General features: G+C 32.9%; 3 protein-coding genes across 5 annotated transcripts; 1 reads left to right on the forward strand and 2 right to left on the reverse strand.

Moving 5' to 3' along the window:
* Nucleotides 1-1,314: 1,314 nt before the first annotated feature.
* Nucleotides 1,315-4,769, reverse strand: LOC132052546 (11-beta-hydroxysteroid dehydrogenase A-like). The gene is made up of 6 exons (XM_059444133.1): nt 4,415-4,769; nt 3,491-3,683; nt 3,305-3,390; nt 2,687-2,818; nt 2,430-2,594; nt 1,315-1,761 (listed from the first exon to the last, which is right to left on the reverse strand). Exons 1-6 carry the CDS (start codon nt 4,601-4,603, stop codon nt 1,471-1,473), a joined length of 1,056 nt encoding a protein of 351 aa, XP_059300116.1. The 5' UTR covers nt 4,604-4,769; the 3' UTR covers nt 1,315-1,470.
* Nucleotides 4,770-7,000: 2,231 nt separating this feature from the next.
* Nucleotides 7,001-10,950, reverse strand: LOC132052547 (HVA22-like protein e). Its single transcript, XM_059444134.1, has 6 exons — nt 10,880-10,950; nt 9,982-10,039; nt 9,861-9,887; nt 8,559-8,681; nt 7,729-7,888; nt 7,001-7,188 (listed from the first exon to the last, which is right to left on the reverse strand). Exons 2-6 carry the CDS (start codon nt 10,026-10,028, stop codon nt 7,162-7,164), a joined length of 384 nt encoding a protein of 127 aa, XP_059300117.1. The 5' UTR covers nt 10,029-10,039; nt 10,880-10,950; the 3' UTR covers nt 7,001-7,161.
* Nucleotides 10,951-17,126: 6,176 nt separating this feature from the next.
* LOC132052548 (F-box protein At3g58530) lies at nt 17,127-23,526 on the forward strand. 3 transcript variants are annotated; one of them, XM_059444138.1, is made up of 14 exons: nt 17,180-17,315; nt 17,573-17,826; nt 18,222-18,281; nt 18,933-19,016; nt 19,428-19,558; nt 19,664-19,739; nt 21,000-21,070; nt 21,664-21,750; nt 21,911-21,983; nt 22,094-22,161; nt 22,246-22,314; nt 22,632-22,737; nt 23,007-23,109; nt 23,200-23,526. In XM_059444138.1, the coding sequence occupies exons 2-13, from the start codon at nt 17,662-17,664 to the stop codon at nt 23,070-23,072; spliced, it is 1,056 nt and encodes a 351-aa protein (XP_059300121.1). In that variant the 5' UTR covers nt 17,180-17,315; nt 17,573-17,661; the 3' UTR covers nt 23,073-23,109; nt 23,200-23,526. The 3 variants fall into 3 exon arrangements, with proteins under 3 accessions (XP_059300120.1, XP_059300121.1, XP_059300118.1); XM_059444137.1 differs by lacking the exon at nt 17,180-17,315 and adding an exon at nt 17,127-17,159 and having other exon boundaries at nt 23,007-23,526; XM_059444135.1 differs by having other exon boundaries at nt 23,007-23,526.
* The last annotated feature ends 1,649 nt before the right edge of the window (nt 23,527-25,175 follow it).

Here is a 25,175-nt window from a genome sequence, read left to right on the forward strand (position 1 = left end):
CCGATGAGGGACAATTGACATGTAACAACCGATTCCACTTGAGAACCGCCAATTTTGTTGGCCACAGCTGGCATCCCTTTTGGATTCAGACCGTCGCTATCACTCCTAACACACGGATCACCACTCCGCCCCACTCGTGGATCGGCTCTGAAACTAAACATGAGAGCCCAACTAAAGCTTATACTAATGGGTGAAAGAGCTTATTTAACCCATAAATAACAGATGGAATTGACGTTCATAGTTGGTTGGGGAGTGGGTGGTGTAAAATGTCTTTTAAATCTTGTGATCTTAAATATATGCTATGTATAATGTTGAATGAAAAGAGTTTATTTATCAAAATATATAAAGTGATATTTTCAAATGAACAAAAAAAGAATGTAAAAAAACAAATTGAAACGGAGAAAGTGAAAGAATTAAATAACAGGGGGCAATTGACACATAACATAAAAATGCCTTTTAAATCTTGTGATCTTAAATATATGCTATGTATAATGTTGAATGAAAAGAGTTTATTTATCAAAATATATAAAGTGATATTTTCAAATGTAAAAAAATAAATTGAAACGGAGAAAGTAATTCCTCCCGACTCAAAAGTACTTTAGGTTCAAAAGAGTGTCACAAACTCTCCTAGAAAAATTGATAATTTGACTAAACTACCTCTAATTAAATAAGTATTGACATTTTATCACTTAATAAGAATAAATTTTTTTTAAAAAACAAGGTTAATTCATTCTTGATTTGATAACTTTTTTATTTTGAACAGTAAAATCTTAGTCCCAACTTGCGTTTAGAAAACAAATTGAAACGAAGAAAGTAAAATTTTGGCCTCAACGTACGTATAGATTTTATTTGATCGTTAGAAAAAAATTACACAAAACAATCATTTTTTTCGAACTCTTTCTGTCATGAAATCAAAAAGTAAAATATATAAATTTAAAATTCCAAAAATATTCACATGTTGTTAAGTAAAATTCAAAAGATTGATGCGTTATTAATATAAGTCAAAAGCTATTAGTTAGAAATTCTAGCTTATAGCTTATTTTTGTCAATTTGGCTTCAAATAGGTGTTTAAAAGTACTTTTTAAATTTTACCCAAACACTGTAAAAGTGTTGAAAAGCTATATTTTTTAAATTTTACCCAAACACTGTAAAAGTGTTGAAAAGCTATATTTTGACTTAAAAGCACCTAAAATAAGCCCCATCTAAACAGGCTCTAAGTCCACAATTGTACTGTTCTTCTAAAGAGTTATTGCAAAGGCAGCTCTTCTATTGTTGGCACCTTGATAACATTTCAGAGAATAAACAACACCATAATTTAACTGAAACATCCCCAATTTATTTATAGTGACAATACAAACTACCACAGAGTTCAAATGGTCTTCCTAGTGGAAACTCCAACTTGTAGGAACAGATGGACAGACACACACTCTTACAACTCATGAATGTACAAACTTCTCTTGCATCCCAGCATTAGTCAGTCTTTGTTTCTCCAGTTCTGATGGTTTCTGGATATAACACCTTTTTTGCACCAGTATAATCCGCTACTTTCTTGCTAAGTGCATCCGTTGGTGGAGTTCCCGGTCCAGTGAGATACATCAGCCTGTACATCCACTCTAATACCTCTGGGGCAAATACCTTCCACAAATAGCTAACCCGAAACCAAGCTGGTATTGTCACATATCTTTCGCCTCGACAAGCGCTGTTCACTATTGTCTTGGCACAGGATTCGACTTTGGCTACTGGAGTCGCGCTTATTAGTACCTGATTCACATATTAATGTCAACTTTATTCGTCACACACATTGCTTAAAATGAGTAACTTGTAAAAGCAAATGATGAAACATAAACCTTAACCGAATAAGATATCAAACTTCAAACCAACAATGATATTCATACAAGAGGCATACTGCCGCCTCCTCTGTCCCTTCTTTATGATTACTAAAATTTCAACATTTTCAGCTGAAATTACTACTATCAATTAATTCATATTTTAAAATGGATTTAGAAGTTTACAGTACGCATTCAATATACATATAGTAGGATCTCTTGAAAAACTTGATAAGAATCGTTACAATTTGACAGCAAGAAGCCATTTCACATAAATATGGAGCAACCTCAGGCGGTATATTGTTGATTACCCAAAAAGGAAAATAAACAAAAATCGCTAGTCACCTTAAAAAGATGGGTATAGAGAACTATATCTACAGTCATTTTCACTGATATAGGTCAAGTTAATTCCCTTTTAGAAAATATCTTAATTTTTCAGTTATTTAACCTGGTTTCCAGAACCATAAGTATCCTTTGAAAGCATTGTTCGTGGAAAGGAACACAATTGACGATAGTATAATTTTGGAGTAACTTGTCAATATCAAGCTAGTTGCCATCTACTGCCACACGAAAATGCAGCAAGTAGCAAAGAGTAAAACTTACATCCCTCATTCCTTGATCAACCTCCACATCACCACCCTTACCGATGTATTTGCCTTGCGTTAGTTCAGATTCAACAAAGCCAGGTGTTACCAGAGTTATCTTGATGTCCTGCCCCAACTCAATTCTTAACGTCTCGAAGAACTGAGATATTGCTGCTTTGCTTGCCTACCATGACCAAATTTGAGTAGGGTCATCAATATAACATGTGACCGTTTCCAATGGAAGAGTAAAAGCAGTATACCTTAATTTGTACTTACATTGTAAAAGCTTGATCTTGGAGCAGGAAGCCAAGCAGCAGCTGAAGAAAGCACAATGATCCTACCCCCACTATATCTAAGATACGGAATCGCAAACTGGGTCATGTAAACAGAACCCCAGAAGTTGATGTCCTGTGAAATGCCACAGCATATAAATAATAATTCTAACTTCTGTCCACTAATAGTTGTACAATTTTTTACATCATCAAGTTAAATGGCCTACAACACTGGGTAGCTGTTACTTATTCCTAATTTAGTAACCTTAAAAACGCAATAAATCACCTAGTGAAAAAACTATTTACATCATCAACGTATATAGTAATCCATATATAAGTTACTAAGCACAACAAACTATAGCAAATGAGGATTCTCCTAAATTTAGATTCACCAAAGCTCTTCTTCCAGCTTAACATAATGGAAGCACATATATAGTAGTACTAGTTAACAAAATTATCTGGCACAGTATCATCAACACAATTTGTAAAATGGAAATTGTCACCAAATTCCATATATGGTTTTGTTATGTTAAACTTCAAGCTGTCTGCTATATGCAATTTCATGATGAAGTGCCAAAATTGTAAGTTTGTAACTATCAAAATCAATTAATTTCCACTTTACCATGACAGATCTAAGATCAGTGACATCTTCTACGTCTTCAAACAGAGTAATTGCGTGCACTCCAGCATTGTTAACCAGATGGTCCACTGCATTAACAACATAAAAACACACAAAAAAGGTTCCGTAAAACATGCTTAATCGTTTAAAGGCATGATAAGCACGAGAATCAAACGAATAAAATCTGACATCGGCCAAAGTGACTCATGGTTTGATCAACAATCCTTCTGCAGTCATCAGCTTTCGAAACATCAGCATGAACTGTTATAACATCTGGTGACCCTAGATCACGGGCATTTTCGGCCACTTCATTCAAACTCCTCTCTCTTCTGGCTGCAAGGGTTAAACATGCTCCTCTCTTCGCATACTCATAGGCCAGATACTGCAAAATCGACAAAAAATTAATTTTCCTACATTTAATATTCAGTAATTACTTGAAAGATCCTGCATAACTAATATTATAACTTGAGTTTAACCAATAAATTATTCCAGTGATGCAGCCAGACCATTATTTATGGACGAGGGATTCAAATGTAACAATTTTTTAGCCTCTTAGCCACTTCACTAGAATTTCTTGTGAGAAAAGGTGTTCAACGGAATATTTTTTTCCCTATCTACATAGTCTAATTTTCAACTAAGGGGATTAACCCCTTTCTTCAACTAGCTTTGCCGCGGCACTTGGTTTCCGCGGAATCTGCATAAACTCTATACAATATAGTCACTTAGTTAAAACGTAAACTTATGGATTATTTAACTAAGATAAGTAACGTGGGAATTTATGCATTATTCTATAGGAAATAGAATATGGGATTAAATGTGTATTATCAATATGTATATAAGAGTATCTAAATACTAAAATTCCTTAACTTAGGTGATCCCTACTTAGCAATCCATGTATTATATTTCACATGTACAATCCCAATATGAATGATAAGAATTATGATCATGTTCATGCATAACAATCCATTTATGTGATAAATAATTTAATTCCTGCATTATACTCCTGCCACATATCATATCTTAGGCCATAAACAAAAAGAACCCTTAATTAACAATGTTCTTAATTAGTTACAGCCTAAACGAATATTATCAACGTAAAATGCTTGAAATAACCTCGCCGATGCCAGAGGAAGCCCCGGTAATGATGACGACCTTTCCAGCAACATCTTCACTAAAAAGGGTGCCAAAAATTGAGGAGACGAACTTGAAAAATTGAAAGGGTGGCAAGAAAAGAAGCAGACTAAAGAAGGTAAAGGGAGGAGCTACTAAGTTGAGAAATTTGTGAATTAGTTCCACCAACATGGCTTATGAGTTATGTACTTGACGTTGCTCAGACAGATCGAGTGAAACTGTATTTATGGACTCAAAACTTATACTACAGAACGTCTTAATGACATGAAAAAACAAAAAAAAAGGAAAGGTTATCCTTATTCCTTCACAAAATAAAGACAAAAGAAGAGAGTTTGAGATTGGGATGAATAGGTATGGGCAAAGCGGTGTGTTGTATTTACTACTAATAGTACTGTTTAGATTGGTGGCACCACTGCATGGAAGCAACATGACACGTATTCGAAGTCAAAGCGGTCGTGATGTGTCTTTTAATTTGGTGTGGAAGATCAAGATACAGACAAGATCAGATAGGTGAGATCGATTTCCTATTCTACAAGAGGAAAATGGTCCTTGTCTAGAATTGTTTTTCATTAATAATTGGAGGTAATTTACCTTCATCATTATAAAAATCAGCTAAATTTGAACTTATTATTTTCTAATGACATCAAACGTCTCACGTGAAAAGGATAAAACCTGTTATTGAACTATAAAGTGAATCCTACTTTACCCCTAACATTTAAGGGTTGGGAAACGTCATACATCACGTATTGAAGGAACGATAATCCCCTATCCGGTATTTTCCGGTGAGAATCTTTTATTTTTAATAAAGATTTTTTTTTCTTTTTCTTTCTAGAATTAAATACGAATATATATATATATATATATATATATATATATATATATATATATATATATATATATATATATATCTTATTATTGTCCCGTTCACCTATTCCGCTGAAAAAAATGTATAACAACTACTTGAAAAAATCTGTTAATAAATTTTAAGCTACGTGTCATTCGTTTTTTTTTTTGTTTTTTTTTTGGGACAAGAGGGTCAAGATCTTAATTATTATACAGTCTAGTCTTAGTACCGCACGATGCGCGGACGATATTAAAAGACACTAATCATGTTGAATTGTGATGTCACTTGGTTGAGTACATTATATCATATTGTTTTAACAAAATGTCAAGTATTATCTAATTTTTCGACATAATACACTCAAATTAATGATATTTCTGTGAAATTAAAGGAAATAAATTAATCTTTTTAAATATTATTTGAGTTGATCTTTAGATTTAATTCATAATATATATATATATGTATGTGTGTGTGTGTGTATTTCTCTAACCCTTTTCTCATTCAGCTTTTCTTACTATGATAATTTAACTATTTTTTTGACATTTAGTATCTTACGTTTAATCAAAATAATATCATATATGATATTAGTCGTGATTTTGAACTCGTCCAAAATATAAATAGAAACTTTCTCTTGTTACTTGTCGTGAGCTATATTGATATATTTAATAATTACTATTTAGAAATCTTTTACATAAGCAATTAAATTATTTTCTCTTTTGTTTTCAATCCACCAAATTTTGTGTTTTTAATTTTAATTGTTGATATATATATATATATATATATAGTTAGAGAGAGAGAGAGAGACGAAATTCAAAACTTGGACATGTAGATAAAAATATAGGTAAGATTTAACAAAGATTAAATCTCGTTTTTCAATGGCTAGTTTAGTAACTTTTTATTATTATTTTGGAATTAATTACTTATTCTCACGAAAAAATATTGAATAGGGGTTATCGTTTTCATTCAATATGTGAGGGGTATCGTTTCCCTAACATTTTGGTAAAGGGGGATCCACTCTAAACTATATGAATGATCTTAAAATTTGCCTCTGTATTTTAAAGAACAGAGTTACCCCATCGGCTGCACCATCTTCTTTTTTTAACACGCAAAATCTCCAATAGTCAGATATCTATCCCAAGTTCAAATTGATTTCGCTGAAAAATATGAGGAAACTTGTATTACTTTATTATTTTCATCCGCTTTAGGGTGCATATATTCTCATTTGCTAAACAGGAAACAGAGGATATATACCCATGATAACTTGCTGTAGCTCTTCTTCAAAAGGTATACTCAAAATGTACGCATGTTTTGTTTCGTTTTACAGAAGAGGACAAGCTATAATCAATTGTTCTTTTGCAAGTTTTGGATGATTCCTGACTCTCCGGTGACAATATTCCTATATATTGAAGATCTCAATCCAAAGAACAAGACAAGCTCTTTTAGCTTAAAAGGAAAATCCAGTACACTAAGCTACCGCTATGCGGAAAAAGTCCGAAAAAAGGCCAGACCTCAATTAGCTCAATTTTTAAGTAAATTTTCCCAGCCTTCAATCACACCTGTTTCATATACACGCGGAGAAATCCATCAGTGACCAATTAACAAAAGCTGCAACACTTTGAATGCTATCGCGATACACTCAAACGTTCTAGTGAGAATCGATCTCAAGCACCAACTCCAGACATGCGTCAACATTAACTAAGATTGGAGGAAATAATTAAGAACTCTCATCGACAAGCAAACAGATTATTACAAACTTTAAAAGTCAGGATACAAAATCCACATTATCTTTCATCAATTCCTATTTTGATATTACAGATGAAATACAGTGTTTTTCGCTGATTACAAAACGAGCGCACAACGGTTCCACATAAATTCGCCTCCTCAGTAGTCAGTCCTCACTGTGTTTCAAATTCACCTGTACCAAAAACCAATAAAAGAACCAAGAACAATTAATTGGAATCAACTGACTAGGCATCGGAAATATTACTCTTTGGCCTCATGCACATCAAAGATCCATGAAATCGCGGTACAATGTATTTTTGTGAAATAAGAGTACAATATTTTCAAGTCTCCATCACCCAGTGTGGCATCATATAAATATCTATCCATATTAAGTTTATGACCTACATTAGCCATAAAATATATTCATTTTAAGCTTGTGACCTACATTAACCATAGATAAATCTTCATGGTTAGGCATTGGTAGAATAATCAATAACCAATAAAACAAGCCTAATACAATAACCTGGAAAGAAAAAATAGAGCAATAACATGCCATAGCCAGTTTAATTAAATGAATGGCATAAAATTTACTCTTAATATTGTGTGATTAGCATAAATTCTAATTAAAGTTGATACCTTTAACTATCGCAACTTCTAAAGGATAAAAGGGATTATTAAATCAGTCAATGAATAAAAAAAAAAAAAAAAAAAAAATGAAGAAGAAGACAATCACCTTGGCAAGAGGGGGAGATTTCTCTCTGAAATATCGAGCTCCATATCTGTTGATGAGCTTTTCCCTAACAAATTTTTCATAAATAAATGCAGCTCCTCTGAACTGGGGAAGAACCAGCCATGCCACCATTGCTAGCTTCACATCATACCAAATAGGTATCCTACAAATCAAGTATAGAAATTGAAGATTATTTTTCTCTCTGTTTCCTCTCCTCTTCTAGGATCTGTCTGGAAATTACTGTGTAATTGCTACCGAGTTTTGACCAGACTAGAAATCCATTCAACGACCTATTTGATAATGTATGTACATAAATAATAGCTAGTCCAACCATTTCCTGTGTAGTTACTTAGCTGTGTAAAATCACTATGCAATTACGTAGTTGCCACTTACCAACAAAACTACAGTGTAATTCCTAATGTCATGTTTGGTTTCACAAGTATATTTACATAATTTGATATTCTTTATTTTAAATAAATCTAACTAAAAAAATTAAATAAATTTAGTTTAGATTTGACAAATATGTGCGCATATAAAAAATATCAAAAAAATAAATAAAATTGAAAAGTCGCATGACAATTACACCATGTAATTACCACCACCCTTTCATTGTTCCCTTAGAGGGTGTAATCGCTATCAAGTAACGCACATTCTATGCTGATGCTGATTAAGTAATTGCTTGGCCAAACAATGTAAATTATACCCAAATCCAATTACAGAGTAACCTTCTAAATATAGGCCCTAGTTTTGATATACTAGTACTAATTCTTTTCTTTGCTATTCTTAGAGAAAAGGGCAGGGAACGAGGGGCGCGAGGGTAAGAGGTTACTTACCATTCAAGAGCAGGTTGAAGAACCATCTCCATGAGAGTGAGAAAAGAGTAGAGAATCCAGTATGCTAGCCATTGCTGATCATCCAACTTCGATTTGCTCTCTATAGCCACTACTGATGCATATCTTCATGCCAAAAAAATAACACACACACGGAAAATAAGACGTAATGAAAATGTTTAACATATCATTCTTGAGAACAAGGAAAACTGAAATAATTGAGGTTTAAGACAATATATTAGGTTGGCCCTTGGACATGAATTGGTTGATATTGAAAAAAAAAATTGAAATTAAGTAGAAAAATCATATTTAGTGATTGAAATTGCGTTTGGAGTTCGTATGTGAACACACAGTTAAAATTTTATGGGTGAAAACTCCCCTTAATCATATTTTTGAAACTTCAAATTCTATATTGCAAGTTTAAAGTTGAAATAATAAACCAAGCCCATGTTGGGTTTTTTGTGTGTGAATGGGAAATGAAGAGGTGTTTTTCCGGAAAAGACACAGGAAAAAGGATGAGGTTGTGTTTTTCCGAAAAGACACAGGAAAAAGGATGAGGTTGTGAGGTTGTGACTTTTCTGATAAGACACAATCACACCCCTTCACACTATACCCTTTGTTGGCTATAAATTTAGAGGACTAGCCTCAGTTTTCCGAATAGAAAAATTATGCACCTCTTCTACATGTTTTCTTACAAACAAATATCGATACATATTTTCTTACAAACAAATATTGAGTCTTTGTGTGATTTGTTGCCGAATTTGCGTTCGACAAAGTTATTCGAGTTTGAAGTACCGCTACACCTGCGACATGTATATTTGGGAGGAAGTAATCCATAATCTCGGATATGGTGAGGGCAGGCGCGGAGCTAGGTAGGCTCCGCGGGTTCATCTGAACCCCTCGGCGAAAAATTACGGTGTATGTATAAGGCTAAAATTATTCTCGGTAGATATGTATCTATAATAGAAAATCCTGGCACCGCCACTAGATGAGGCGATTAAATTCCTCAAGGACACACAGTGACTTTTGTGGTCTCGGATATTTTTCAGCTTTCTGTTTTTTTTTTTCTTCTGTTTTTTTTTTTTTCGGGTTTACTGTATCTTGAACACAGCATATAAACAGCCGACACGGAGACCACATTATAAAAAAAAAATAATAGTAATAGGCCCGTTCAATAGATAAACTCATTTAAATAATCTCCAAATATCATTTCAAACTTTTTCATCTAAATCTATGGCCAAAAGGGGCCTAAAATGCTCACTGAAACCAATAAGTATCTATTTTATTTTTAATGAGTATACTTACAGAGGATAGAGCAACATCACCGATGGCCTGCATATGAAGATAGTTTCAAAAATAAACTCAGAACAAAAGCTTCACTAGGAACAGAAAGTTGAAATGAAAATGATAAGGAACTTAAAATTACCCGGCAAGAGTATGAAGGTGAGTCATCGCAGTCAAGAATTTACCCATTATTTCTTGTGCTGAAAAACAAAAGCTTTCCTTCAACTAAAATTAGTCTTTGTGTCTGCCGAATCAGGTGAGAACTAAATGCAGTTTAGTATTAGAGTTGTTTGAAACAAAGATAGTGACAGCACATTTATATAAGACGATGCCAACAAGACACGTGGATGCCCACTAAACTTTGCAAGTCGGCATATTATTCTCTCGCGTCCACCTGATCTTTTTATTTTTTTGGTCGACGGATATTACTTTTTACCTTTAGCACTGGCATTGGCCACATTACTATACGGGTTAGTGTTGCAATGGGTCGGGCCGGGTTAAATAAAGTAGAGAAAATATCCGACCCGCCCATAGAAATATATACCAGTACTAAAGTATATACACTATTTAATACTGTTAAAGCACATTTCTGATTCTCTTGTCGTGTCTTCGTTGTAAATCATCAAAGTAAAGGGTTTTATGCAAAAGAACAGTATCAGGTTGCACAACATTTATTTTTAATAGTGGAAAAAAGCTGTAGTGTGCAACAGGTTAGGCACTCAGGTGGTACCAGAAACTTTAATTTGATGTTAAGTCTTTGGGACCCTTTCTTTTCAGGATGAAACAGAGTTCTCCATCACAGATTTTTATCTAATATATCTATCCTTCAAAGGACTAACAGGAGATGAAATGTGAAGCCCTAGAATCATCTAAGGAAGCTATAAAGAACAAGAAAATGAATTTGACGATAAATAATCTTTATCCTAACTTTAAATAGGAGTCCATTTCAAAGCTTGGAGGGCCATTACGTCCAAACAGAGAATAGTTTAAAGAGCTTCAGCTCTTCTAAACTCCACAAAGTGAGAGAGAAAATGACTCACCAGAGAAGGGTGTTGGATGAGGGAAGAGAAGGATTTCTTGAAGTAATGTCGCTTGTCCTTGCAAAATTGCCAAATGCGTTTGACCCTCTGAGGGTAAAATTTTCCAAATAGTCACTTTTTAACCCCCTTAGTTGAAAAACAGTACAACTATCAACCTATAGAGGTGAATTTTTATGACTTCGTGACGGACGAAAATGAAATTTTATGATAGTGCTTGTTTTTTCACCTAAGAATAGATAGAGGTAATTCAACATTTGAAGTTTATAGATTCACGAACTCAAGTGAAAAATACAATAATAATTGAGTTCACGATGAAATATTTATAAATATTTAGTGAATTTTTAATTAGAAATATGATATCTACGCGAAATATTTACTGGATTTACATGAATATCTAACAAATGCATTAGATCCATCCAAGCAACAAATAATATTTTATCTTGGTTTAATGCTTGAGAATTTTTAACATTTATGCCCATCAGTTATCAGTTTTAAGAAATGGATAATATATATGATCTATATTTGATCCACTCTTGATAAATTAATTATCAAATCCGTTCTAATTAGACGGATTGACCGAATACTTAAGAAATTTATCTGTTTTTTCAACACTATTTTTGCATGTAGACACAATACATTACTTTCGTAACACAAAAAAGGAAAAGGAAAAAAGAAAAAGAAAAGGGATTAGATGAGAAAAGAATATGTTTTCTTAATTGATATCGAGTGCCCAATGAGAATCGATGATATGTGTAATTTAATATCTTTCTAACTTTCTAATAGATTCTATTTAAGATATTTCAGATGCTCAGATGCACTAGTAATAGTACTTCGATTTTGTCATTCACCCATTGGAATTATCATCAAAAGTTATAAATATAATAAATCGTGTAAAACCATCTACACATTAAATTCAAAAGCTAAATACCAACTTATCATCAAAAGTTATAATTTTAATAAATGGTGAAAAACCATCTTACACATTAAATTCAAAAGCTAAATAATTAAGATGATAAGTGAAGCAAGTTAAGGTCTTAATATCCCCTCTATGTTGCTTCAATTCAAAGTTTAAACATTTGAGTTGGAACGTCATATAACTTGACATTGGCATATAACCACACTAATACACTATACCGTGATGCTTTCTTGAGATGCCTTTTACCAAATTACTCCTAGCTGTAATTAACATTAACCACGTGGCCCATGTTATCGATGCAGGTGGTCGATGACATTTTACAGACACAATGAGAGGTAAAGACAAAAACTTGTATTTGTAGCCCGTGGGAGACAAAAGCTTTGCTACAAGTTTCTTTACAGGAGAAGTGACGGTAAAGGCTATTACATAGTGGATGTTTGTACCAAAGGTATGTTTGGGTTTTGCCTTGAATTTCTTATTATATTTGGAGTATACTTTTTCCTGAAGGAAGGATCAAGTGTTTATTATATTTGATTTTACATTTTCCAAAAGAAAAATCTTAATATTTCATATTTGGGTAACTTCTTTATTGGAGAAAAAAGTTTTGGACATCTATAAATTGAAGAATTTTCCTCATACAACATAATACAATAGCATTCACAATTTAATCACTAAAGAGTCTCGTTTATGGGGAGATTATTCTTTCAATTGTTTTTTATGATTTTAATATTAGTTTTTCAATATGTAGAATTGGCCAAATTATATTATAATATTATGCTTTTTTAGTATATGTTCTTTGTTGTATGATTTATCGTATATGTCAAGATTTTATGATTCTATACATTGATTTGCGAAAAAATGTCTAAAATATTACGACGCTCGATTCTTTCGATCCGAATAAAGTATCTACAACTTGTGATTTTAATGGTATTTGATGACCATAGGAACATGTTATTAAAAAATAAAATTTAAAGTTAAAGAGTTTCAAATATAAACCAAAGTATGATTTTGTAATCTAAGAAAAAAACACATAAAATGAAACGGGGGAAGTAAATTATATCTTGGTCTTGTGTTCATGCAATTGTATTGAATGATGCATATTGCATGCGGCTCTGGTGGATAATTAGGCTAATTTTGGCGATTCATTTTGAAAGATGCACTTAAATTGAACGATTTACCTCTCTGAAAAGGTTCATATTTACCCCAGTTAAAATGAATTAACGTCATTGATAGCGAAGGATGATTATTGAATTAACGATTTGTCTTCCCTTTTAACCTTGTTCGTTATCCAATATGAAGATAGTGAATTTTCGTTATTTTCTTCATGACTCGTTTAGGTATAAATGGAGTTTCCTGGAGAATAAACTCAAAAAATAAAGGAAAAATAGAGTAGAAATAAAGTCAATATTTTATATAGAGATAATATGCTAAAGTTGTCAAAAGGAATGAACACGTCCAACTCAATAAAAAAAAAAAAATCTTTTTTATAACCAATTCATGAGATGATTGAAGTAAGCAGAGTGACCATAATGATTCATTTACTAGTACGTAGCATCAAATTTTAACCCCTCAAGGAAAGACCCGTACTGTAACACAATAACTGCAAACCAAAAGTAGTCAATAGAAACTTTCATGTCAGCCCTTTTCCCTAAAAACAAGTTTTTTCATGCCAATGATGCATATTGCATACGGCTCTGGTGGATAATTAGGCTAGTTTGACAGTTCAGTTTGAATTAACGATTTGTCTTCCATTTTAACCTTGTTCATTATCCAATATGAAGATAGTGAATGTTCGTTATTTTCTTCATGACTCGTTTAGGTATAAATGGAGTTTCCTGGAGAATAAACTCCGGAAAAATAGAGTAGAAATGAGTATGAGATAATATGCTAAAGTTGTCAAAAGGAATGAACACGTCCAACTCAATTAATATATTTATAACCAATTCTATATAACTATACCTAATGATCATTTACTAGTACGTAGCATCAAATTTTAACCCCTCAAGGAAAGACCCGTACTGTAACACAATAACTGCAAACCAAAAGTAGTCAATAGAAACTTTCATGTACAGTTTTTTCCTAAGTATTGATTAGAGAGTTTGGTTTCAAATTTTAATTTCAAATCAGTGTTTGTTTAGGAATTTTACATAAATTTTCAATTTCAACTTCATATCATGATTTCAAATATCAAATTTTCTAAAAAGTAGAATTTAGAATTTCAAAATTTTTTAAATATAAAACTTGACCCATAAGTTTATATTTTGTAAAAAGAGACTCATTATTTTAATTTTTGCCAAAAAAAAGGACTCGTGCTTGATGTGAAAAAATTATCCATATCATGTGAATTATCTATATATCTTATCTTATATCATGTGAATTATCTATCTATCTATATATCTTATCTATATAATAGGAGAAACAATTTTTTTCCGGCAAAAGACATAGATTGACCCCTAAAATATACCTGAAATCTCGATATGACACTCAAACTATTAAGGTGACCTATTACACACCTAAACATTTAAAAAATGAATTTCTTTACCCCCTGATACACATATAACCAGTTGCATAAGGGGAAGTGTTACACACTCGCTCGCCACGTCAGCGCCACGTTAGTGCCACGTAAGAAATCTTTTAAATTTTAATTTTTGTATTCTTTTCCTTATTATTCATTTGATTTTTCTTTTATTAATTATATTTACACTAATTAATCCCTAATTAACCATTAAAATCCTCTAATATTTATATGTTCTTCATCAATAAATCATCCCACCACCACATCTCACCGGAAACACCATATCCGCCACCACCACCATCAATTTCACCACCACCATCTCACCATTTCATCTTTTTAGTCTTACTTTTTCCCTACGAAGAACCAAACAAGTTTACTTTTTCTTTCCTTTTGGGATCCAAAATGAAGGAAATGGGGTTTTTCTTGCTATGGAGTTTGAATGTGTTGTTGGGGTAGGGGGTGTGGGGTGTTCACTATATATATATTTTTTTAATTTCAAATTTTTAGAATTTGAAATAAAGAAGAAGAAGGGTGTGGGGCGGCGGGGCGGGGGGCGGCGTGGAGGAGAAGAGAGAGTGGGTTGACGTGGAGGTGGAGGAAGGTTTTGGGTGGGGGGGGGGTGAATCAGTTTTTTATTAAAATTAAAATTTATTTTTACTTTAATTTTGACCTCACTCTCCTATTATTTAATCAAAATTCTTTGTTATGCCACATCAGCTCTCAGGGGTAAAGAAATTCACTTTTTAAATGTTTAGGTGTGTAATAGGTCGCCTTAATAGTTTGAGTGTGATATCGAGATTTCGGGTATAATTTAGGGGCAATCTATGTCAGTTTAGGAGTCAATCTATATCTTTTGCCTTTTTTTTTTTTTTTTTTTTTAAGGGTGTTCATGGTTCGGTTTGGTCGGTTATTGATTAAAATCATAACCAAATCAATTTAGTAGGTTTTTAAATGTCTAAAACCATAACCAAACCGAATAAAATAATAACCACCGGTTTGGTTCGGTTTGGTTCGATTTTTCGGTTTATGACTAGCAGCCATGAGACTTATCAGTAAAACATTAAAAAGTTGAAAAAGACATGTCTTTTTTTTGTTCAAACGATAACTTTTATTTATAGTTTAAGGTGGAACATACATCATAGAAACATTTTCACTATTAGTGATAGTATTACTTCAATTACCTAAAGTTGCTAAACTATTACATATAGAGCTAAAAACTAACTTAGTAGTGGCTGCACCATTTTTGTCATCTTAATACACATACCTGGAAATAAAGTAGAGCATAGGAGCTTTTAGTTGTTGTTACAAACATACATTAATTAAACATAATGACTCCCCAAAATGAAAATGAAAATATGTGAAATAAAAAAACTTTGTGTAATGATCCCAAACTTTGGGGCAGTACTTGCATTTTGCCCTCAATTCTCCCATTTTATTAAAAAAACTTTGTGTAATGATCCCAAACTTGAGATGTTTTTCTATCATTATCCCCAAGGCTAGGGTCTCGACAACAATGAGTTGTTCTTTTTACGTTTTTTAGGAGGATTACCCACGGAAGAAGTATTAGGGTATGTTACAAAGAATGCTGTTGCGAAGTATCTTCTATAGGAACCTCAAATCTACTATCATTTTCATATAAAATATTAAAAATTTTTAGTCCTCCAACTTTACTTTAAAAATCAAAGACCTCCCCCAACATTGAACAATCGACATTTTCATCCCTTATCTAAACTTCCGTACATTGATCGGTAATTTTATATTACCATCAAAGGGTTAAAAGGGAATTTTGCTTATATTTTTAATTAATTAGTTAGTACCCTAATTAATAATATATAAATTTTACATAGTTTCCTCAGTTAATTAATTCTAACACTTTATGCGGTCTTCAATTTTTCTCCATAACCTACGCAGTTCTTCGTATTTTCAGAGGACCTTTCAAACTCCAATAAATAATTATTCTCCCAAAATACGAAGGTTACAGGGTTTGAATGGTTCTTCGGAAAGAATGGAGAAAAAAAAGAAAGGTATTTTTTTATATTATTAAAAAAAAAAAAAAATAAGTGAAACAACCTAAAATCAAATAATAATTAAAGAAGTAGGTTGAGATAGAGGATGAAATGTCGATTGTTCAACGTAGCTCTTTTTTGATATTTAAAGTAAAGTTGGAGGACTAAAATGATTTTTCAAAAAATATTAGAAGTTTAATTTAGACAAGAAAAAAAAAGAGTAAAATCAAATTAAAGAATTAGACTCTAACATTGACATTAGTAGATTTACACTTAATACTTAAAAGAGTTAAAAGACTTAAAAGACATGGACTTGGACATACTCCTAAAAACATGAGCCTTAAACAATCATGTGAAATAAGTAGATTAAAAATCAAATTAATGATTAAAAGGTATAAAATATTTATAATTATTATGAAAAACTAATATTATACATATAAATAATTATAAAATTTATGTATATAATTTATCGATTTTGTTCGATTATTTATTGTTATTTTTTAATAAATCATAACCAAACCAAATATTATTGATTTTTAAAATTTAAAATCAAAATCAAATCAAACCAAATCAAATATCGGTTTTTTATTTGATTTGGTTAAATTTTCGATTTGATTTTGATTTTAACCAAAACCGTGAACAACCCTACTTGTTTTTATGAAGCAAAACAATGTTAGGATGATAACAATGTCATCACCATAAAAATCATATTTTAATAAAAAATAAAAATGAAAAAAAAGTGCAAATTCAAAAAACCCTAGGCAAAATAGTGTCATTTCTCCCTCTCCAAACTTTCCTTGCGCTTGGAATCTCCACCTGCGTTCCAAGCTCCAATTTGCGCAGGTAAGTTAGAGCAATTATTTTCAATTTCTTTACATATATTTAAATTAGTGTTTGTTCATCAAAATTAGATTTTAATTTCCTTTTCTCTTCTGTTTTCGGCTAATAGAACCGTCTAATCTAATTGAGAAATGGCTGGCATGAATTTTCTCTCTATTGGTAAACCATTACTTAATTAGTTTCGTACAAAATTGTTCTGCACTTTTTACCTGGGTATCGGTGTTTTTGCTTTCTGATTGAATCCTTGCTGTTCAAATTAATTTGTCAAAATCCACCAATTTTGTACGATTCTAACACTAAGTTGGAAGCACTTTTAACTGAAATGATTAGCTATGTTAGATTGTCACTACCTGTCTAGTAATTTCATTATTATTCATCTAGTGGACTCTTTTTTTCTTTTTTTTTTTGTGTTGTAGCTGAGAAATCAGACATGGCATGATTGCATAAAATTATAAAGAAGCTACAACAAAAGAAGAGCGTAGAAAGGGCATTGTCGGAAATCGCAATGGAGGAAAAGGCAACAGCAGAAGCGGCTATTTGGACGAAAGAAACAGTGCCAAAAGTGATGAAAATAGTGAGCAGTAGGCTACCACAAAGAGACCTCATCACTCTTTTACTTGTCAGCCCTTCGATTCACCATGCTATCCTTTCTCACCCCTCCCTCTGGCTGGTTAGTTCACTTTTATATTCGGATTATTTCAATAATATACAATCCACCATAAAAAAATATTACATCCACCTAGCCATATTTTTAATTTACATCCGCATAGCCAACTTTTTTATGCAACAGTACACTATACGACATTATACACTTACTGTAGACAATGTATCAACTTTGTATAAGAGTGTATAATAATGTATAAGAGGTGTTGAAAGAAAATTTAAAAATTTCAAAGTGTACAACTTGGACATTTCGGGTAAATATTTTCTCCAAATAGACATAGAGTGTTATTTCTACATTATTGGAATTATCCCATTTGATCTCTTTTATAAAACAGATGATTTCCCTTTTTTATATATCTGGTGTTTCAATTGTTTTGGTGTTTTTCTTTTTTCCTCTTACAGGTTCTTGATTTTCATGAGATGAGCAATGCTGGTGATCGCCTTGTTTCAGCTCTTTCTTTGGTATGTTTCCTATTTTTTTGTTGGGTTATTTGTTATGCTGATTGATTTTTCTGAGTAACCAGTTTTAGTTCCCGAAAAAATGTAAGAAGGAAAAGTTAACTGCTTTAGTTAGTCTTTTAGGGATTCTGGGAGCATAATGTGAATAGGGAAACATTGGAATTTGGGACCAATGAAAAGAAGTTGAAAAATAAGACTAGTCACATTTTGGTTTAAGTAGATGTTGCATATTGTATAACTGTAAGCCTGCATCTCTTTGGTGCTGTTAATTTTTGTTTTTTATTGAGTCGTTTTTTCTTGTAGTACATTGTACTGAAAATACTACTAGAGAGATAACCAATATTTAAGTTGGACATAAACCCATGTATTGACAGGATAAGAACCGGATCACTTGGTGTCAGCACCTTCATCTTAAATGCTCACCACTAGGCCAGGTTTCATTGGCTTCTTTGTAATTTTTTTTGTCAAGCAGCAGTAAGAAAATTACTGTTGTTTGATTTGGACATAAAACCATACCTTGACAGATCTTAACTGATATCCACTAGGTTATGCTTCATTGGCTTTTGTGCTATTCTGTTGAGTTGGTGATGAAAGAAAAATGAGTTTCTTAAACTTAGAGATGCAGGTTATTTATCTTATATTTGTATTTTGCAGCCGAGATATCGCAATGTGAAGCATATCAACCTTGAGTTTGCGCAGGATATTGAAGACAAGCAACTGGAAACTGTTAAAAGCAAGGTGGGATTCAGAAGTTTGCAAAGTCACAGAATGAACATGTTTTCAGAATCTTTTTTTTTTTTTTTTAAAAAAAAATTTCCAGTCAGTTCAAGTTCCAATGTGGAGGCTGCCTCGTTCGATTAGCATCTCTGACCTTATTCTTTGACTAAATATCAACATATACTTGGAGCCATTTTATAATCCTCAGAAAAGTTAGAAGTTATTTTTTCCTTGTTGTCTGAACAACTTGGGTGACCTGTATAGGGGTGTCAAAAAATGAGGAAACTATTCATATCTTACCATCTAATGAAGATAAAGAAAAGTTTTTGCGTAATCCTTGTAATATGGGGTAACAAATTACTTTTAATGTGTCCAGCATGGTCCTGTTTTGTCACAGAAATTTGATATTCCCGTGGTTTCATAAATCTGCAGTGTGGGGATTCCCTTTTAGATTTGGAGATTTTAAATCTAAATGGTTGTCAAAGGATCTCTGACAAGGGAATCGAAGTAGTGACAAATACTTGTCCTAAACTGAAGGTCTTTTCCATTTATTGGAATGTAAGGTATCTCAAGCTTCATCTAATGCTCTTTCCCAATTTATTATATAGCTGATGCATGACCAAATAAATTTTAACTTTGTCACCTGCAATTTTTGGATAAATGTTTAGGGTAACAGATGTTGGCATTACTCATCTAGTGAAGAACTGCAGATCTGTGGTAGATTTGAACTTAAGTGGATGCAAGGTACATGAACCTTTAATGTGCTATACATATCATTCAATGATTACTTTATGAGCTTGTCTTATGTCAACCTCCAGATGCACCGATTAATAGGCCTAAAATCAAATGGAAAGAAGTTGGCTTAAAAGACCTACAGTCTCTTTGAATTCATGCAGATTTAGCAAAAAATAGGATACAACGGAAGGAAAACAGATCCATATAAGTAATATTAATTAGTTGGGCTTAAGGTTTAGTCATGATAGTGCGCTCACTTTAGATCCAATATTCGCTAGGAGTCTTCTAGTTTTGTCCGATATTAGTATGCTGGAGAAAACATAGAGAACTTCTAGTGTTAGAGAACCTAACCTTTTCATATTTTATTTAGTCCGGTCTAAATGGAGCGACATGGAGCGATGATCATATGGTTGATCCCAACTAGGCCTGGTTTGAGACATAGTTGTTGTATAAATCGACTTCATCATCCTTCGTAAACTATTGTTCTTGTCTACAATTGCTTAAGATTCATTTTGATGTCAGGAGAAAAATGAGTGGGAACAGAGTGCTGTTAGATACCAAGTAAATGTGGATAATAGAACGTGGACAGAGACAGAATCTCGGCTCAATCAGAAATAGATTCTTGATCCTTGATAGGTTTAAAATTAACCAAATACCTAGATAGCCCCTTAAACTTGGCATCATTTGTCAAGTAGATACCTTAACTTTCCAGTGACTATTTAGACACTTTTTTGTCTTGTAAACACCCCAATCCAGCATACTGTGCATGACTAACAATCGTCACTGACGTTTCAAATGAACAATGAAGCATGTAAAAGAACTACAATAATGAAATTTTCCCTATCTCCCAACATCAGAACCCCTCCCCATTTTTATTTTAGAACCATTTCTTCTGAAAAGTTCCTAAGCTCCCAATAGTTCGAAAAAGAGGAAAGAGGGGAAGGACTGTGAACAGAGGAGCCAATGTGTGCCGGCAATAGGTTTTCCAGCCAATAAACTTGTCGGGTTCTCCAATGGCCAAGAACCTGGAAATTGCCGGCAAGGGAAATGGAGGCTTCCACCATTTACTACTTCTTCTTCCCTATCTCCCAACTGATAAGTATAACAATCCAATTCTTTTCATTCTGTGACTTCCACCTCCTACATTCATTCTTTTTGCAATATGTAAACAAGCTGCACTTGTTTCTCATTATGCAAATCCTCTGACTTTCATTTGATCCATATTCTTTGTGCTGAAGATCTTTCTCATTATATTGATATGTTATGCAGAATATTACAGATAAAAGTTTGCATCTGGTTGCTGACAATTATCAAGAATTGGAATCGTTGAACATCACTAGGTTGGAGATTTTCCTCTCAGTCTGCACGAGATTATTTTGAGAGAAAGAAAAGAAAAAGAAAAAAAAAAAAGTTAAAGGAAGAGTTGTTTTTAGATGTTCTGGTTAAAGCCTAGCATCTCTGGGACACAAGGGTGCCATTTCTTGCCTTTAGGTCTGTTGTAGGGGTGATGACCTAATATAAGCCTCCCCTTCTCTAAGAAGGATACTTAGGACCTGTTTTCCATGAAAATTTTTCACTTTTTTCCGGAATTTTTTCACTTTATTTGAAAATCTACGTTTGGCCATGAAAATTTCAAATACAACTTGAAGTTGTATTTTTATTTTGGAGAAACCTAAAACACTGTTTTCACTTTCAGTACATTCTAACAACCAAATATTACTTGCAAAAAATATGAGCAAACACAACTTCATCTTCACCTCCAACTTCAAAATTCCAAAAAAATGGTGTAAAATATTTGGTTTTCGTGGCCAAACGCCTACTTATAATTGAGTATCTTGAGAGTATTGCTAGTTGTTTGGTCTTTATAACCCTTTTGTGGCGGAACATACGATTATGTGTTCTTGATTATACTGATTTTGTTGGATGTGATTAGGTGCATCAAGGTGACGGATTCTGGTTTGCAGCGGATATGTTTGAACTGCTCTTCTCTTCAGAGTTTGAACCTTTATGCCCTTTCCACGTAACCACTTGTTTCATTTCAATATTACTTGTCAAAAAGGATTTTTCAGTTTATTGCATGTCATGTGTGAATGCACCTTTTCTACCACTCAAAGATATACTGCAAATTTGCATATGTTTGAATTTCTACTCAGACAAGCTGCTTCCTTTCTTTCTTGCAGCTTAACGGATGAAGCTTATAAGAAGATATCTCTTTTGCCTCATCTTAAATTCCTGGATCTCTGTGGTGGTCAGGTATATTCTCCAGCATTTTCTTGAACTGCTTTTCATAGGTTATGCTTATTGGTTGGCGCAATGTTGAAATTGTTTAAGTGACCTTGCTATTAACCCAAGTTGTCCTTCAGAATCTAACAGATGATGGGCTTTCTTGTATAGCCATGTGCAATAACCTGGTGTCTCTCAATTTGACATGGTATGTAACATAAGTATGTTTCCAATTTCATCGGGAGCAAAAGGATATACAACAGTATGTTATTGGATCTATTGACATTGACAGGTGTGTACGAGTCACTGATGTTGGGGTCATAGCAATAGCTCAAGGCTGCAGGTCTCTTACATTTCTAAGGTGAATGTGGACCTAGAATTATCACTAGAATAGGAATACCGAAATGGCCTATGCTAAATTAATTCAGCACCTCCACAAAATTGACAAATATCCAATCTTGTGAACATATTGGGATAGAGATATCCTGTTTTTAGATATTCCAAGGTTTGTCTCGATCTCCGGCTTAAGCAATTATAAAACATTAAGTACAGCCGATTTCTGTTTACTGCAGATTTATTTTGCAACTTGATTAATGAACTTGGCCTATTTTTGTTCTGACTAAACTCGTGAATTGACTCTGCTATATTTATTTAATTTCTTTTATGCTGCTACTGCAGTTTATTTGGGATACTTGGGGTCTCTGACAAGTGCTTGGAGGTGCTTTCTAGCTTCTGCTCCAATACACTAACAACCCTTGATGTAAATGGGTGCACCAATATAAAGGTACAGAATATCTTTAGAATCTCCAGCCACGCTATCACCTTTATGTCCTAGAACATTGGCTCATGTCAAATGTGATAAAGTTGGAAAACAACTGGATCGTGCTATTAGCAATTAAAAGTTAAGCCTCTCTCTGACTAGTGCTTGTAAGTTTTTTAAGTTTATTACTTGATCAACTGGAAGTCCCCGCTCTTGCGGTCTTGCCATATGCCCTTGCATGTTTTCTCATATTTCCCCATGATTGTTCTTACTGTTGATACATTACTTTGTAGAATCGCAGCCGTGATCAACTGCTGAAGTTATTCCCCAACCTGATGTGCTTCAAAGTGCATAGCTAAGTCGTGACTTGTCAAGGATTTCATCTGCTCTTCCTTAGTGAGTATCTCAGCTAGAACGGAGTGATTGAAAGAAACTGATCCCAAATTGCTAATGGATTATGATGAGCCCTTGATTTATTGTCAACAGGAGAAAAAGAATGAAGGGGCAAATTAGCTTACCTGCTTCTCCGAAAGATAAAACAGGGCACTTCAGCATCCTTTATGTGCCACTTTATTTCATCTTTTACTGGTGGAGATTTATTTATTCCTTCATACCCTCATCGTTATGGTCATCTGTTATGCGATCCAGGCTGCTTATTTTCTACAAATATGTTTGATTAGCATGGATCTGTGGCTATACTGTGCTTCATGTAGCTACACATGTTTTATGGAGATTCATGTGAATCTTTATGGTAAACAGAGACATTCTCCTACGTTACCCATTATGTGTGTAATCGAGACAAGATATGGAGAATTTGTGTATTATTCCATTATGTAGCAAGTTTATATACGAATACAATGAGGCTCTAATTAAGGAAAGAAACTAAAGATATCATCTTGTATCCCTATATATTTGCTAAGCTATCTACACTACACCTTTCCTAAAGGTATCTATGTTCATTTTCTAACATTCCCCCTCAAGCCCGAGCATAGATATTGATATGGCTAGTTTGCATAAAAAAAAAAAAAACTAGTTAGTGCTATTGTTGATTTTTTAGACTAATTAATCTTTGTTAAATTATGTATACTTGAAAGTTTGTAATAGCATGTAATTGCAAGCATTTATTTATAAAAGGAACAAGGAGATATGCGATTTATTAATGCGGCGCCTTATGATATTCTGATACCTTGTATATGAATTATTGTTTGTTTCATCTGATAAGATTGTATAAGATTTGGGGAAGTTTTGATAGTTTTCAAGTTGTGGGAGTTTTCATGTTTATGGAAAAAAAAAAAAATACAACATAAAATATTCAAATTGCATGTCCAAATAAAATTTTAACTTCAAATCAGTATGATTTCAAATCATGTCCAAACGGGTCCTAAGGTTAAGAACAATTTCAAATATCTAAGCTTAACAGAGGCTATAAAATTCTACATGGTTCACAAAGGATAGGACGACAATATCATCGTACTACTTTGGACTTTACTTGAAATGTATAAGCTTTATTTCAGAGAGACTCTAGGGAGTCATTTGGACATGGTTTGAAATCATGTTTGGACGTATAATTTAAATATCTTAAGTTGTATTTTTTCTTATAGATATAAAAACCTACAAGTTGTAAAAACTATCAAAACATTCTCAATTCTTATATAATCTTACCAAATGAGCAAGTCATAGTTCATAACAAAATTAATACGCTACTAGAAGGCCTTTTTAAAAAATACAACATCAATTGATCAAACTTTAGTTCAATAAAAACGAAAATTTAACATGAATAGTAATGTAACTACTCTTTAATATAATTCTCCCACATGGTAGACATAAATAAAGGTTAGTGAAAGTTAATGAGGTTGGTCACTAGTTGATAGGAGTAATTGTTAAAAATATTTACTAACTTATGAGTCTTTTTTTATAAAATATAAACTTATGGATTAAGTTTTATATTTAATTTTTTTGAAACCATAGTTCGAAACCATGGGATGAAATGCATGTCCAAAAGTTGATTTCATCTCATGGTTTCAAACCATGATTTCAAACGGCATGTCCAAACGCCTACTAGGTATTACAATGTGCAAAATAATTGTGCCTCAGGAATTCAAACAACCTGTTAATTTAAAGAAAAGATAATATTTGAACTAGGACTCAACTAACTTGTAGGACTTGTTTCTGTCATCTTATTTTTCCCACTTGTTTCTGTCTTTGACATCAGTAACTATTTAAATTAAAGTTGCACCATTTTAATATAACATTTCCTGTCCTCAAAATTACCATCTAGTTGTATGTTCCTATGTCCCAACCATGTTCAGATAGAGCTCTTATCTGACAATGATAATAGAGTTCAGTAACAGAAACAAATCAGTGTTCTGAGAGAAGAAATTTGTTGATTCCATTAATGAAAAACAGAAATAACCTCACAAAAAATGGATGAAAAGCCAATTTTCTTTGGAGTACTCCCCGAT

This window comes from Lycium ferocissimum, chromosome 4 (assembly GCF_029784015.1).
Source record: "Lycium ferocissimum isolate CSIRO_LF1 chromosome 4, AGI_CSIRO_Lferr_CH_V1, whole genome shotgun sequence".
NCBI classification, from domain to species: domain Eukaryota; kingdom Viridiplantae; phylum Streptophyta; class Magnoliopsida; order Solanales; family Solanaceae; genus Lycium; species Lycium ferocissimum.

Excerpts from the sequence above, each read along its gene's own strand:
- LOC132052546 (XM_059444133.1), bottom strand. The coding sequence starts at position 4,603 with ATGTTGGTGGAACTAATTCACAAATTTCTCAACTTAGTAGCTCCTCCC. Across the intron at positions 3,391-3,490 it reads CATGAGTCACTTTGGCCGAT|TGGACCATCTGGTTAACAAT; the intron begins GTCAGATTTTAT and ends TTGTTAATGCAG. Across the intron at positions 1,762-2,429 it reads TTGATCAAGGAATGAGGGAT|GTACTAATAAGCGCGACTCC; the intron begins GTAAGTTTTACT and ends TATGTGAATCAG.
- LOC132052548 (XM_059444137.1), top strand. The coding sequence starts at position 17,662 with ATGGAGGAAAAGGCAACAGCAGAAGCGGCTATTTGGACGAAAGAAACA. Across the intron at positions 21,071-21,663 it reads GAATCGTTGAACATCACTAG|GTGCATCAAGGTGACGGATT; the intron begins GTTGGAGATTTT and ends GGATGTGATTAG. Across the intron at positions 22,315-22,631 it reads AGGTCTCTTACATTTCTAAG|TTTATTTGGGATACTTGGGG; the intron begins GTGAATGTGGAC and ends CTGCTACTGCAG.
- LOC132052547 (XM_059444134.1), bottom strand. The coding sequence starts at position 10,028 with ATGGGTAAATTCTTGACTGCGATGACTCACCTTCATACTCTTGCCGG. Across the intron at positions 9,888-9,981 it reads CACCTTCATACTCTTGCCGG|GCCATCGGTGATGTTGCTCT; the intron begins GTAATTTTAAGT and ends CTTCATATGCAG. Across the intron at positions 7,189-7,728 it reads AATCTCCCCCTCTTGCCAAG|GTGAATTTGAAACACAGTGA; the intron begins GTGATTGTCTTC and ends TTTTTGGTACAG.